Source organism: Centropristis striata, chromosome 17 (assembly GCF_030273125.1).
Source record: "Centropristis striata isolate RG_2023a ecotype Rhode Island chromosome 17, C.striata_1.0, whole genome shotgun sequence".
NCBI classification, from domain to species: Eukaryota; Metazoa; Chordata; class Actinopteri; order Perciformes; family Serranidae; genus Centropristis; species Centropristis striata.
The window spans coordinates 23,354,951-23,371,920 of NC_081533.1; the positions used below are offsets into that span (position 1 = coordinate 23,354,951).

The 16,970-nt window shown below is 39.5% G+C and overlaps 1 protein-coding gene across 1 annotated transcript; it reads left to right on the forward strand.

Annotated features, from left to right (window-relative positions):
* The first annotated feature begins 332 nt into the window (after positions 1 to 332).
* dok1b (docking protein 1b) lies at positions 333 to 16,460 on the forward strand. The gene is made up of 5 exons (XM_059354994.1): positions 333 to 667; positions 11,535 to 11,858; positions 12,732 to 12,831; positions 12,927 to 13,099; positions 13,804 to 16,460. The coding sequence occupies exons 1-5, from the start codon at positions 611 to 613 to the stop codon at positions 15,157 to 15,159; spliced, it is 2,010 nt and encodes a 669-aa protein (XP_059210977.1). The 5' UTR covers positions 333 to 610; the 3' UTR covers positions 15,160 to 16,460.
* Positions 16,461 to 16,970: the final 510 nt, after the last annotated feature.

A 16,970-nucleotide genomic window follows, 5' to 3' on the forward strand; every position in this document is an offset into this window, starting at 1 on the left:
TGGCAATCTTAAATGTGAAATCAACAGTGCTAATATAATTTTACCGTAATATTGGTTTCAAATAAAAGTTGCACCGTATTTATTACGGTAAAGTTCTGGCAACCACAGCTACCGTTTTTTTTTTTTACCGTAAAAACAACAATTGTTATTGTTTTTTTACAGTGTAGTCTAAAAACCTACATAGCTGTAAAGTAGCTGCTTGTCTGCTCCATCAGTCAACTAAAAATGTTCATCAATTCGACTTTTATTCTGAAAGGTGTAACCGGAAGCCTCAAGTTATCTATTAATTGTGGCTTTCCACTGGTCCAGCCCTACATGAGGAGTGAGAGGCGACAGATAGGCGACCCACCGACAACATTTGGACACTATTTAACTTTATCGGGACCACCCAGCCTCTGTTTGGTCCTCTCTATTCACACAATGCCACCTTTAACTGTGCGCCAGCGGGACGACCAATGCGTTTTAATGGCTGAGGAGCGGAAGTGAGAGAAGGGGGAAGTTGTGAGGGGATATAGGAAAAATAAACCCCTAAAAAGTGATTTTCCTGAGTCAAGTTCAAGTCAAATTTCGTTCTTCTAGAGGAAGGAGTTGTCCTGGAGAGTTTGGGGACATGGACACCCACATTAAGGAGGGACAACTTTATGTGCAGCATCAAAAGTTTGGAAAGGTAAGTCCACGAAAAAACAGTTATTTTGAGAGTACGGCTGTGGCGTTGAGAGAAATGAAGTAAATAACAGCGAGCTCATAATAAGGATGCTTTGAGGATGCTATATAACATTAAAAATTGTGAGCAGTGTTATAGGGATATAATAAACAACTGATATGTGAGAGCATAAACTAATTCGCTAAGTTTTGACGGCACCAAAAACTAAAATGCTTCTCAGGCACCCCAAAAAAGTCCACTTTAAGGTCACTGCTTCCTATCATAAACAGTCTATAAGTCCTTGGTATGAAAAAGTGATGTTAAGGGTGAGAAAATTATAAAAATATTCTCTCCAAAAACAGTATTAAAATGATAAAGTAGTACCATATGTTTATGGGACAAATAAAGCCTGTTAATGAGGCAGTACAAACTCTAATAGCAGTATTATGTTGGTATTTTATGACATTTTATTTTGGGACATGGCAGTGTCCCATTAAGGCTTCAACATGTTTTTAATTTTCACATATGGGACTTTTCTGCTATTCCTATTGTAAAGGAGCATTTTACGTCATGACAAATAAATAGAGCACACATTGGTGCAATTAGAGTCCAGTCATTGTGCCCAGCGTCTTCAAAGACAAACTAACTGTACATGCAGAGAGAGGAAGTTACAGCTGTGTTTCACTGATCTGACCTTGTTTTGATGTGGTGGTTTGGAGTAAAGCTGCTGTGCATCTCTGTGTGTGAGCAAGCAAGCATGTGAATGTGCTAATGAGCTAGTAAAATCCTGGTGCACTGGTGCAATATTCAGTAAATGTAAAATTCTATGATGCACTTTTTTAAGGACAGAGAGATAGTAGGGCCAGGTTTGAGAGTTATTGTAAGTTGTGTACAAGCTGGAGACCCCTAACTTTGTTGGAGTAGCAATAGAGCTGCATGATAAAAAAACAAACAAACATGACTGACTTGACTTCCCACAATGAGCACACCACAAAGGGCTGCACAATTTGAACTACATAGAGCTGGTAAGGTGAGACAATGGAGAAACAGACCTTTTTTTTTACAAAGGTGGCAGACATATTTCCACTTCGTCTTCGCTACATGTACTGCAAACACTGCTAACAAGTCTCCTTTGCATCGCCTCTGTTTCTGTGATTACTCATTTTGATTTAGAAGATCACGCAGCAGCAGTGGACTTAGTTAAATGTCAGTGATAACACCTGTGGGTGGGTCTGTGTGTGTGTTTCAGTCCATGGCCTCCATGCAACCTTGCCTTTGGTTTCGGTGCACCGCTGGATAAGAACTCATTTACTCTTTGAGATTTGTAAGAGGGTCTTTGTCTCTCTGTCTCTCTCTCTGGTCATATGACATGGATCAACAAAACGTTCTGGCCCTGTTTCCTGCCCTGAAATCTCCAATGCACAATAGATATTCATATCTCCAAAACACAGTTTCAAAGCCTTTTAGAAAATACAATAGAAAATGAACAAACAAAAATCTCTGCGTTTTCATAAATGACATGTTATCTTTGCAGAGTAGAACAGAAATGGATGAAAAAGCACCAGAGTAGAAGAAATAGTACAGGAAGCTCATCTGCTGGCCGAACTGAAAGTGTTGAAACTGGTTTGAGGTTTGCTTTGTGAATTATGCAATCGTTAGAGCTGTCAGTGGACACACACACACACACACACACACACACACACACACACTCATATAGGCTCGTTCCCACGTGTATGGTTGGAAAATGTGACTTCAGAGTGCAGCAGCAACGTCCGACCCAGGTTTCTGTTTCTGACTGCTGTTTCATCATGTGTCAAGTTCTTAGGGCAATTATAGAGTTTATACAGCAGGCTGTTTTACATTGTGTGTAAGATTATAGTTTCCAAGGTCCATATCCAATCCAGTGAACAGTATTAGGGAGACTAGTGAGTAAAGGAATCTATTATTATTGGTTTAAGTGCTGTTATGCAAATGAAAAATTCAAGTTAGACTTTGCCCAAACCACCAGAGTTTTTACATACAAAACATACACACACAAGGCACAGGCTATATAGACATTTTAATTTTTAGCGACAATTTGTTTGATCAAAAATCTGTTGATGTTGTTAGTGGTTAACCGACATGGGTTTTTTAACGGCTGATGTCGATATTTAGAAAGCAGGACCGATTACTGATATAAAAGGTTTTCAGACACAATCCTCTGTTAATTGTGGAATCTTTTTTTATTGTGATATGTTTGGAAGAGATTGATTAATAAAGTTTGAGAAGATGTACGCTTTATATGTCCATAATAAATCACATTGTCACAATCATTTCATGGAAAGAGCTAACAAATATTTTATTCCAATTTTATGGGCGACCGTGTATATTGCTGATATGATGTTGTTGTTGCTGTTTTCTTTGGATCTGATAAACAATTTATAAATAACAAATGAGGCAAAACTTACTCAATATCCAAACATTTATTTAACATAGTTATTATTTGTTTTGTCTCTGTTTGCTTAAGTAGATTGCACTTTTTCTTTCCCCGAATTAATATACGACTCAACCGACAACAGTCAGTATTTATACGATCTACCCTCGGCACTTGGACAGCAAATTACACTTGGTAGACTCATAAAGTCTTTGAAAAAAAGCCACAAATTAATTGAATTAGTCATTCTTCCATTCAAACTTGTGGTTAAAGGATGTCTCCAGTGATTTAGTATGGCACTTACAGACGTTTATGTGTTGTATAATAATGCGTCATCATGAGCGTAATTTAGTCAAAGTTTTAAAAGCTCCTCCACTACACAACTGTTTTTAAATATAACTTCTTGCAATGAATCCATTGAACTTATTTTTTTTCCTTTTATCAAATTCAGTCATACAGTACAGTTGTCTAAACACCCATGTATTTCAGCATCCTCTCAATGTCCATTATTAAAATAAACATAAAGTATTATAACAACAATGTCCCAGACCCCTCTGAAATGCCACTGCAGGACATACAGGAAATATGAGCTCTGAAGTCTGAAGTACACTTCGTAACAAAGGTATTCATAACATCCAAAGCATGTCACTGTCTCAGCCAGTCAGGAGCACATCTGAACAGCGCCGACGTGTAAAGCATGCCAAGTATTAGTGCTGATGTTGAGCTACTGTCTGGACTGCATTTGAGACTATATATACAGTTAATGTGGTTAAACTGTCTTCTGTTGTGGTGACAGTTTTTACACTTGTAGAGCTGTTATTTGTTTTTATCTTGTGGCTCAAACACATGCAGCATAAATGTGATTGTGTGCACAATTTAGTTAAATGTTAACTGTCTGTGCGTGCATGTGCATGTCTGCCACATACACATTTAGATCCAAGATGCTTGGATGTGCAGTTTGTAGTTTTGCTGCACCCTAGAGCTACAAAAAGCTTTTAGTTTGATGTTGATGTTAGCAGCTGCCAACCACCAGTAAAGGCTGCAGATGTGGGCAGATGCTGCAGACGGCTTCAGCTGGGAGCTAGCAGCTACTTGAACAGACGGGGTGTGTCAGGATCAAGTGGTATTAAAGTGGATTAATGGGATTTCTCTTCTCTTCTCTTCTCTTCTCTTCTCTTCTCTTCTCTTCTCTTCTCTTCTCTTCTCTTCTCTTCTCTTCTCTTCTCTTCTCTTCTCTTCTCTTCTCTTCTCTTCTCTTCTCTTCTCTTCTCATGTGGTCATAACAGGTAGCATCTCAGACACTAACTCGTGCTTCTAAGAAAAAAAGCAGTAGATCATTTGTAGAATGAGGAACCAACTCATTCTGCGGTGGGTGTATTTTTTAAGAAAAACTGAATGATTAAACATTCGCAGAAACAATGATCAGTTCTTACTCACAGTGATTGTAATTGAAAAAAAGTTAATTCTGGCACATCAACATTAATTTTCAATGATAGGATTCTTTTCACATTTTTTTACCTCAGAGTGTAACTTTGCATTTTACTTTCTTCACAATGCGTCATCTCCTCCTAATTTGTTCAGACACTGTGGCTGTTGCCTGAATGCATGAGAATAACTTGTACGTTGTTGGTAATGCAAGCATTTTACATTTTCACGAACCTATCTTTTGGATCACAGTGCAGGGTGGGTCCCTCTCTTCGAGCTAAGCGCAGGGTGTTACATTTTATCGATTCATTGTTCTTCCCAAAAACTCAATATGACGCCCTAAAATGCCTTGTTTTTTTACATAACTCAAGATATTCAGTTTACTGTCAGTATTTGCAGCTCTGTATTGTACCAAATACATATCTTGTCAGGCACAAATGCACTCAATGAAACATTGAGCATTACATTTGTGCCTTTTTTTGTCTGAGTTGGACATCAGCTGATTCTGTCAGAGAAGCTGCATGGTCATGCTTTGTCATGTAAGACTGACTTCCTGCATGACATGAAATGGTTTATAATTTGCTGTAAAACTGCACCTGCTATATTCTAAACACAATATCATATGTGTTTGCTATATGCATGTGAAACTGGAGGTCTGAAAATTGTGAACTAAAACTTTAAAAGTCCATTTCTTTTCTCTGCCGTCGACAGTGGACACTAATTCAATTGGAGTACAGTGAATATATTTAAATAAACAACAGTGGATGAGGTTTTCTTTGTCTGTTTCATTGCCCAAACAAGCTTTTTTAAAGTAGCCACAAAATACTTATAGTACCTGGATTATGTTCACTGTAACAGGTTGCTGTAAGAAAACACAAATTGTGACAGTAACATACTGTTTTCTATTAAAAAGGTATTATACTGTAGAAAACAATGCATTCTGGGCAATATTTGTAGGTAGCTTGCCGTTTCCTATAAAATATATGATATATATCTATATGATATTTTCTAAGTCTCTTCTTGTACACATTTTTAATGGCTGTATTTTACTTAACTAACTCATTCAGTATATGGTATATTAAGATTACTGAGGTTATTGTAAAGACAGCGCTTAATTCATAGTAATTGGCTTTCAGACAGTAATATGCTCTATTTTCAGAAAATGACTGCATTGTATACTGCAACAATATTTCAACTAGCTTCAGCACTATAATGTGTTTTAGTCTACTGTGAAAAATCAATGAAATGCAGGGTTTTACTCTAATTCAGTATGTGGTTTTATCACAGTAACATACTGTAAAGTGGATAACAGTAAGGGAACTTCAAAATTAACAATAGAATGCTGGCAACCCTGCTGCCAGTATTTTACTGTTAATTTACAAGACAATTGTTTACAGTGTTGGAATCGCTGCTTGCTGTGATGGAAAAAATACGGTCTTTCCTGCCTTCACTTGCTGAGTCAAGTCGATCAAGAGAAAATGTTTTTGATTTTAACACTAATAACTGATAAACTAAGAACACTTTATGTTTTGCAGAGACATTTTGTGGTTGTAAGTGTGCTGTCTCTTGTGTTACCCAGTCTATTCTACTCGTGGACATCGTTATCGCCATGAAATAGGACATACAGCATGTGCATTTTAGTGCTTTGATTGTGTGGAAATCTGGCATATTTTTTACTTGACTCATCACGTTGCATTAAAACAAAGCTGATATTCTTAAATTTCTCTGGAGAGGTAAAAATAAAGTTAAATAACGTTAAGACTCATTACTGTAATTCACTGTCATCTAATTTTTACATAGTTTGATTTAAATTTGTGCTCAGTGTGTTTTAGTTTTGTTCATCAGTTTCAGGTAGTAATCCACAACCTGAACAACGGTCTAAAAGCTCGTCAAATGTGCGTCAATTTATGTCCATTCTGCTCCTCACAAATCCTGGAGCTGCTCAATTATAGCAAAAATCATAATCATGATTATTTTGGTCAATAATTTTATCACAATTATTTAACACGAGTACTCGTTGGCTTTGGAAATATCTTTTTTTTTTGTCACTTGTAATTTATTAAAGTTTTCAAGTCAATACTGCTAAACAAAAAAATTAAAAAACAACATTTTCTTTATTTAGAGAAAGCACCATTGTTTTGGAAAAATCATGCATTCACTGAACCTTAAACTCTTTTTTAACCATGGACTGTAAACTAAATGTTTAGATATAATTTAACTTAAAAATAAACTACATGTAACAATTACATTAATAAATAAAAATAAATAATGTATAAACTATAAATGTATATTGTTTTGAATAGATAATACAAAAATATAAATTATAAAGATAACTTTAGTGCACTTCCAACTACTGAAAACATATATTAATTATATAAAAATAAATTGCATCAAATATGTTGTAGTGCAGTAAACATGAGCATCAGTTTGACACTGAAAGCAGCACAATAATTGTGTAATCAACAGTTCCTCAGAACACTGCTGCTGCTGTCCTGCCGACATGTTTGAGACTTTTATTGTGTATTTTGACACAACAGATGACTGAGGTTAGGGCAGCAGATCTGTGGTCAGAGCAGTGGTCTCTCTCACTCTCTCTCACACTTCTTCCCACTCATTCTCTTAAATAAACATTAAACACACACACACACACACACACACACACACTGCAACTGTTTTCCTTCTCCCTCTCTTGCACACACATCACTGTAAACAGAAACGCTCCGATACACAAACAAACGTTGACTTTGTCAGATAAACACACGTTCACTGCTCCTGCGTGTGTCACTGAGGTCTGTCTGTGGCCGGTGGGAACACGGTTGATCGGTTTAGTTCAACACCATGAAGACACATGGAGAGGATCCTGTCTTTGAGTTGTGTGTGGAGAAGTGTATCCACACATCGGATAGTACTGGAATACAAGAGAAGATGTCATGTATCGAAAAAAAGTTAACCGGTAAATGCGTACAAAATGAAAATGTGATTTTAATCCCTAAACAAATTATCACAATGACAGAAATAGAAGCATATTTGTTTTTTATGCAAAATGATTCCAACAGAAAACGAAACCGCCACTGCGTCAACTTCGGTATCTTCGGTACCTACGTTACCTACGTTACCTACGTTACCTACGTAACCTCTAATGTTGTGGTATATTGTGTATTTAAATGTATCCTTCATCTTTGTATAACCATACTCTGTCTTTTTTGTACATGTTTCTTGTGCAAAAAAATAAAAAAATAAAAATGAATAATAATAATAATTATAATGATAACAACAACAATAATAATTGATCAAATTAAATCAAATGAGAAAAAAATACTTTCAAATATTTTGCATTCATTAGCCTCGTGCAAATGTATTTTCTTCATTTGTATTACGTTCTAAACTGGCACATAAACAGGAACAGTGTCCAAACTGGCTTACAAAAGGCTTACATGTGTTCATCTCATATCCATGTTCAGAATGTTAAAAATTTATAATAATACATTTAATTTATATAGCTGTTTTCTCGATACTCAAAGACACATAGAATTATGCAAGTGGGGCATAATTTCTTGAGTGTGCGTTCATTCTGCTCATAATATTTTCATGTTTTTCACAAAGAAACAAGGGAGAAATAGTGTGTCGCACTTGCTCAAGGACACTTAAGTCAAATGGAAATGAATTATTTCAGATTGATGCAGCTGATATCTGTCTTTTTTAACTGTCCGTTTTTTAAAATGCAACAGCAAAAACACTGGTCGGTATGACAGTGGTATTGTTTGTGCAGCGAAAGGGAGAAACACAAACACACATTGTATGCACAATTGTAGTTAATTCTGTTCTCTTTACAGGCAGGACATCAGCGAGGAAGTATCTCTCCCTCGCTGTGTCATGATCTGTTTTGCATAATTTCCACTGAGTGTATTAGTGGCTGATAACGGCCTGTTGCCTTATATGGAGCAGCTGTTTCACATGCAGACACACACACACACACACACACACACACACACACACACACACAGACACACACACACACACACATACATATAAGGCCCATATTGCAACAGGGGTTAATGTTTCACACACTGTTCATGTACTGCACACACACTCGCTTGTATGTGTGTGTGTGTGCATGCACTTACACAGCAACAGATGGTCCACAATGCACCAAGGGAATAATAATAATAACAACAATACAAACAGACGCATATACACATATGCACATAGACACATACACTGAGACACACCTGGATGCAGAAGAAGGAAGTGAAGAGAATCCTGGGTAATGACAATCCCACACATTTCCTGTCCTTTCTGGCAGTTGGTTTATCAGGTCAGAGTGCGTGCATACACATGTGCATATGTTCACTTATGAAACCTAGAAACTAATGAAGTTGGCTTTTATGTCTGTGTGCACCTCTGTTCTTTTCATTTCTTGCAAGTTTTGTTCCTGCAATAATTTTATGTTTACAATTTATAAAAACATTATTATAGCGGAGTCTTATCTGGTTTGTGCTTATTGTTTAATTGCAGCTTTAATATTTAATTGTGCAGCATAACTCTTCAAATACTCTGATACTACCTTACTTAGGTACATGAAAGAGAGAATTATTCTCCTTTAACGCCTTTGGTTATAATCATTAGTTACCATGCAGATTATGGTTTTACATATAAACCATATGCTGATCTGATAACATATGATGTATTGTTAGAGACCAGAGCTGAATAATTATGAGAAATGAGAAAGAGAATGTTTTAAAATTGTGATATAATACAACATCCAAATTGCAGGAGGCGGAGCATTTGTAAAGGGCAAAGTACTGTATGTGTCAAAGTACTAATTCTGTATGAAGTATTGTGGTGCTGCAGCGAGAGAGAGAAAAATCTTTGCAAAACATCATACCATCATAATGATCACAATGATGCAATATCATGAATCATATCACTATTGCAACCAGTCAAAAATAATACCAATTAGATATCTTTCCCTATTATAGAACCAACAGTAGTGTCCTGGTATTGTGAATGCTCATTTTCATGTCTTACTTTACTGTTTACTGTTTACATAACATTTCTTTTATGTAACTTCCGTGGCTCATGTCACCCTCCTACTTTGCTTCCAGCATTTACGTACATTTATTTACTGCTAAACTGTCTTTTATAATGCCTAACCAGGACGTTTTTTGTTTTGTAGCCTAAATTCACAGAAACTGCAGCCTTTTTTTTACACAGCGAACCGTATGTGTATGTCTAATGACGTGTGTGCTATTTGTAGCTGCTTTAAACATGTGACAATTTCTGTTTAAATGTGTTAACATTCATGTAAAACGGAACTACTTGGTTTATGTTGGTTACGGAGCAGTTGAAGACCTGTCCTGTTAGGGTTTCCCACTGTTTTTTTATTATCAGAATTTTTCCAGCTGGTCGAAGGATAGTCAAACTACTGACCTTCCTGTCACAAGCTCAGCTCTCAGACTGTCAGGCAGCCTCGGCCCAAATGAGTGTATGAAGGGGAAAACACACACTCTCTGCTGCTGAAATGAGGCATAGTGATGTCGGGTAGCCCAGGGGGTACAGCGGACCACGGGGATTTTCCAAACAAGTGTTGGGTTTTGGTGTCTCATTCAGCTTTACCATAATCACATGTAGGCTATAGCAGTTTCTGTCGTGATTGTAGTGTGTCATCATGTCCATTGTGAGCCCTGAACATCTGGATCTGGCACACTGTGCATTGTGCACTATTGCGTGTCATGTTTTTGGTCATGTCCTTGTGGAGGAAGAGATCATTGTTAGCTGTTGCTTCCTCACTGCTGTCAGGAACAGATGATGCACCTGTCCCCTAGTTTGGACTGGGACATATTTTTAACTTGTTAGGGGCCACAGCACACTTCCTTCTTATTATTTTAGGTCTTTTCCTTGTTTGGATACCAGTTCTATTGTGATTTGGGTTGTCAAATCAAACTTTTACTCACTTTTCCAAAGCAGTGTTGACTAATCTGTAACTGTGGTATACTGCTGCTGCTGATTAATTGATTGTAGAGGAAACAATGGTGTGTACGACCTGTCTGAGTCAAACTGCATTGGATTTATCACCACATACCTCCTACACAAGTAAGAGAAAGATCTGGATATTATTTTGACTCACATCTACTGTGGACTTCAAACGGTCACATTCTCCACTTCCCTTTTCATCAGTTTTTGATTATTTGTTGCAAACTTTGCATTTTCCCCATTGCTGTCTGAACAAACCACATGCAAATTGTCCTTTCCTCCACAGGCAGATGTGAACAGGACAGATATCTGACTTTCTGTTTTCCAGCCTCCTCTTCTTTATTTGATTCCCTTCCAAGCTTAAAATGATAAATAAATAAATAAATAAATAAATAAATAGCTTTTAGAAGAAACAAAACATGTGTCGCTTATTGTTCTAATACAAATAAAAATAAATACATAATTATAAAAAAATAAATAAAAGGAAAACATTACACATTATGCACTTTAAATATGAAAAAAATATGTTTTACACTAAGAATTAAATAAGAACAACCAAACACAATGTCAACTTAAAGAAGGAAAATCAATATGACAAACTTAAGTCAAATTGTGATACATTTGAATACCTTACTTACTCATTTTATTTATATGGACGTTGTAATTTTTTAAACTGTAAATTATATTTTATTTAGTCTTTCTTTACCTATTCAACTTAATATTACCATTGCAGTCTACCAACTTTATTTTATCTTATTAATTTATTTTTATTATAATGATAACATAATTTATGTGTTTTATGTTTATGAAATTGTTGTACTTAAAATTTATTATGAATATTAGTACTCTTTATTTCCATTTACATGAAATGGGGCATTTAAACTGATCCACGTATGCCCTGAAAATCTCAATAAATTATACTGTGAAAAAAATGAAATAAAAATGTAGGTTGCAGGAATGGAACTGATTTGTAACTACTGGGTTCAGTGATTTTTCCCCTGTAGGTTTTGTCATTAATCATTGATCAGTGCAGCTTTAAATTTCCTCCACTATAACTTTTCCTTCTTTCCCATTCATCAGAAATGGAAGAAGAACTGGTTCGTCCTCTACCCCGCCAGCCAAAACGGCATCGCCCGCCTCGAGTTCTACGACGCCCCCTCGGGCGGAGGTGGCGGCTCCAGCGGAGTCTCTGGAAGTGGGTCGAATGAGAAAACCAGGAAGCTTGACAAGAAGATCATCCGCTTGTCTGAGTGCATTTCCATCCTGCCGTCGCTGACGGAGAGCTGTCCCAAAGACAACATGGCTGCTTTCTGCGTGGAGACCAATGACAAGACGCACGTGTTTGCTGCAGAGAAGAACACCGCCAAGGACTGGATGGATACCATGTGTGACATTGCATTTCAGGTATCTTTACACTTTCTCTCTCCTGTGTGAGTGTATGAGTTTCTAAGGTACCAGCTTCCTTTTTGTGTGTTTTTTGAGCCATCAGAAATATTTCAATGAAGAAAAACTCCTGAGCTTGGGGGAAAAAGCTGCAGAACTGCTGTTTTAAATTTTGCAGCTTAATTCTCTTTGTTTGTGTGTCTTCCAAAACTTCCCACATGTCTCTTGAGTGTCTATACAGGCCACAGCGTCTATTGTGTGCGCACACACACATAAACATTACACATATTTGCAGAGAGGAAGCCAGAGGGAGTTTCCAAGAGGACGACTTCATCTTCTGTTGTAGCCTCTTTAACTCTTTTATGTCTCTCTCCCTTCTCTCACTCTTTACCTGCTCTATTGTATTCTAGGTTTCCCCTCCTTTTGTTCATACACACTGAAAAGTACACACAGGAAGAACATTATTCTAAATTGAAATTGGACTTTTAATAAAAAGACGCAACACTACTGCATTGATGAATTTACTGTTAATTGGGCACAAAAAAGAATTAGCTTGCTAGTTCACAAAAAAGGTGTTTTCATCTCACGTCCTTGCACCCAGAGGCAAATATGCTTTTATTTTGAAATGGAGAAAGAGATATCTTTTAATCCCTGGTACAAATTCTACACATCTATACTCCGTATGCAACTAGTATTTTTTACAAAGTTATTCTATACAAACATAATATTGTATGTTCATTTTTGTAATGTTTAGGCATAAAGGAATATTCAAAGTTCATTTTTGGCCAATTTTGAAAGTCCTAATAAACATATAACCCAAAAAGCAAAATCTTAATTTGGCCTCTTTCTCAGCTGGTTGACCATCAGTGTCTCTGTGTATTTATGTGTCTGCAGGGAGGAGGCGGCACCAGCACCAGTCCCACTACAGACTCTAATGGAGGAGCCCAGGACCTGCAGATGTCTGAAAACCTCATCTACTATTCCAGGGAGGAGGGTAAGGACACTAATCTTAAAATATTACATCAAAAAAAGATCATTTGAGTAAGTAAACCCAAAAAAAAATACACCTCTCCTATTCTCTCCTGGCAGTGAACGAGTTCTGGGTGAGCGTCCAGCGTACCGAGGCGTCAGATCGCTGTCAGCTGGCGGGCAGCTACTGGCTGAAAGCGGAAAAGGACACTTTAATCCTGAAGGATCCAAAGACCAAGAGGAAAATTCTCGTGTGGCCCTACAAGCTGCTGAGGAGATACGGGCGAGACCGGGTGGGTGCCTGTGCTTATTAGAGATAAAAAGCTTCTATTCAGGGATTAAAAAAACATCTCTGCGTACAGGCAGAGGGAGTGTGGTGTGTGACGTGATCGTAGTCAGGAAGTGCAAAAAGTACTTTTAGCTCGGTGTGTGCGCATGTGGTCAGAGCCTCACCGTCACTGACGATATTAGCTTTAGACTGTGGTTGTTTTTGTGTCACTTTGATGCTTCGGAGCTCGAGATCAGTGTCTAAAAATTTCTGATGACCTTTAAAGCATCTGTCTGGTTTGTCTGCATATGTTTATTTATGCATGTGTGAGACTGATACTAACTTTGATGCTGTGCACATCCAAGATACAATGTCATTGATGTGCATGTGTAGGTCTCTGCAAAAGAAAGCAGGGAAAGCACGTTTGTGTTTAAAGTAGAGTTTACCAGTAAGTGAAAGCAGTGAAGTAATAAAATAGATATGCTGAGAAAAGAGAAAACTCAAATTCAGTGGAAAAAGGAAGCAGGCACTCTTTTAGTGCCAAGAAAATGATAAATGAGTGATGACTGGAAAACAGTGCTGGGACTTCTGTGACTGGCTTCCATTACTTCAGTTCCATTTTGGCATTTATTCAGACACCTCAGTATATACATATTTTGTCACACACACTTTCACATGTAAAAAACATTCAAGCATTTTTTTCTTTTCTTTCTTTCTTTCTTTCCCTAGGTGATGTTTTCGTTTGAAGCAGGCCGTCGCTGCGACTCAGGTCCCGGTAACTTCACCTTCGACACCATGCAAGGCAACGAGATCTTCATGCTGGTGGACCAGGCCATCCAGTCGCAGAAGGCACTGGCTGAGGAGCGCCACCTCAGCTGCCCCAACAACTTTGATCCAGACATCCCTTCGTCACTGCAGCACATACGTAACGCCGTTCCAAGCAGCGTAACAGCAGGGAGCGGAGACAGCAGCAGCTGCAGCAGTCGGGAGGCAGACGGCGATTCAGGCGGCAGCAAACCGGGCTCTGCTGACGGTGTGTTAGGGAAGAGAGAGGGTGGAGATGGAGGAGGAGGAGGAAGGGGGCAAGGGACAACAGGAGGACTCAAGGGGAGGAGTTTACCAGAACCACCAGCCATGCTGGGGGTTTTGGGAGGTGCCCCTCAAAAGGCTCCCAGGGGGCAGAAAGCTCTTTCCCCAGCTGATGAACAGGCAGGTCTTTATTCTGAGCCCGCAGACTCAGTCCGCCTGCCTCTGCTCATCGCCGACTCCCTCTACTCCGACCCCGTGGACAGCATCAAAGGTCAAAGCAAAACCAGCAACCCATCCACCCCTCCTGTGCCCACCCCACGCGTCCGACCTGTCGGAGACGAGGCTCTGGGAGGTGGCGATCATCACCTCGGAGGCAGCAACCACAGGAAGCCACCAGACCTGTACTCGCATGTATACGACCGGATCAGCCTGGAGCTGAGCCAGAAAACGAGTGCGCTGGGTCTGAACGGGGCTACAGGTGGAGGAAGAGGGGTGAACAGTAACAGACGACCCCCAGGAGGTCAGGCAGAAGGGGCTTCCTCCCCTCCTGCTTCTCGTCCGGAGCACATATACGATGAACCCGAGGGTTGCGCCAAAGGAGGCACCAGCATGCCCGCTAGTATTTATGACGAGGCCCGTTTGGAACCCCACAGCCAGAAGAGACAGGAAGAGGTGGCGGCCCCGTCAGGACCGGAGGGAAATTACAGCACCCCCTCCTACGGAAAGCCATCAGAGTCCCACAGACACTCTCCTCCACAGCCTGGCCCGAGCCGCGGCACACCTCTGGGCCCGAGGTGGCCCAAACCAATAACCGCGCCCAAGCCCGGCAGAGCTGCATTTACTCGGAAGGAGCCGGTGCCTCTGCCTCCTGGGAAACATGGAGGTCCTGGCAGTAATGTGAACAATAACAACAATCTTTGGGGAGGACGAGACGGGGGGAGGGAGCTGTACAGCAAAGTGTCCAAGCCTCCATCTGCGAATTTGTGGTATAATCAGCAACACCAGGCGCCTCTAAGATCACCAGATATCATCTATGACAACTTGGGAGATGTTTGACATCTTTGTTTTGCTTCAGCAAATGAAATGTTTTGTGAAAAGAGAAGTGCTAATGCAGAAAACTTGGTTGATGCCTTTATTGTTGCAGTTTTCGTAGGGACGAAGCACATTTCTTCCATCTGTGGACTGGCATAATTATTTGAGACGGTGGATTCATTCGGAGTAGATTAGCTCACAACTATGAGAAAACCACATTACGGCTGCATTATGAAATGGAGTGCAGTTATTGTAGGGCCACCCTCTGTGTGTGTGTGTGTTTGAGAATGAGAGAGTGAGTGTTTGCATGGTCAAACCCATAACTGGAGTACCAAGCCACAGTGTGGTTGGAGCCAGCCACTTCACTTGAACACACACACACACAGAACCGTTTAGATTTGCCAGGAGGAGCCCAGGCTACAGGCCTCACTTTAACAAGCCGAGAGAGCGGCTTGGCTCTTCTTTTATAAAATGTCTGCCGAGCTTATGAAGTGACTGGGAAACATGTTTTTGCACTGCTTAGGATTGGAGTATCTTTGAGGCGAGGACTTTACCAAAAGGAGCTGATCTTTTTCTGTTTGTGCTTTCTGGACTGACCCAGGACACTAATATGTAACAAAGTTGCATCTTAGGGTCCACTGAATAGAAAAAACATTGTTGCTACTGTTTGGAGGAAGCATGGAAAGTGGAACTTTAAGACTGGGGAACAGACCATAGGTCATGGGGGCACATGGACAACATGTGGTCAATAAATTACAGAGCCGACTTCCTGCACAAGATAATATTATTGAATCCTTTATGTTTCTTTGAACAGACAACTAAATATGAAACTAATCAATCCCCTGCAATGTGTCAGTGTGTGTATGTGTGTCAGAAACAGCTGTGCTGTCTGTAAATATAACTATTAATAAAAATGGCTCCAAAAATGTAAAATATTTCTCCATAGTGGATCTGTTAATAAGAAAACCTGTTACTTGCTACATCACAACTTCCCCTCAGTGTGTTTGTCCCATCAGGAGCCAATCAGACAAAGTTTTTAGTGTTTCAAAGGCTTTCTGTTCTGGACCAAACGGGACAGTAAAACAGTCTGACCTCATCCTCCGCTTCCCTCCCTCTGCCACGCTCTGTTTTTGTTGTTTCACTCGGTTTCCAACCACTTAATCACACCGTTAAAAGTTGAGCCTTGAAAAAAGAAGCAAAGACTTTCTTTCTTTCTTGTCTTTCTTCCTTCCTTTCTCCCTCTCTGCATTATATCTGTTGTTCTGTTGCTGTGGTGACAGTTAATGGCGGCTGGTTTGTGTCGGACACGCTGTGCATTTTAACTGCAGAGAGATAGCATGAGAGGAGGGCAGGAATACAAGATGGGAAGCGGGGAAAATGGGAAGATAGAAGGGAAAAACGGCTAATTGACATGTTAAAGAATGCTGCAGAGAGAGAGGGGGAGCATGTGGGTGTTTATCCTGAACTGAGGATGACGAAGGAAGAAAAACATTTAAAGGACATGAAAAGATGCTGACATGATGAATGCTGGCTGGATGAACCTGTCTGTGTCTGGTTGGCTTGCATAACAGGTACAGACTGTTCCCGTCACTGCTGCTGCTGCTCTTTATCCCCATCATCCCTCTTTATCCCCTTTTTTCTTTCTTTATTTACCCACCTGCTGTTGGAGTACTTTCTGGACAGGAAAGTCCTCCAAAAGTAACTTGATTACACGTCGAGGCTAAATTTCTGAACTCGTCTCCCCCTCCCTCCTCTGTTCTTTCAGACAGAGTGGGGGAAGAAAAACAGAAAGAGAAAGACCGACGACAAACTTCTGTCTTTCTCATTAAACTCTG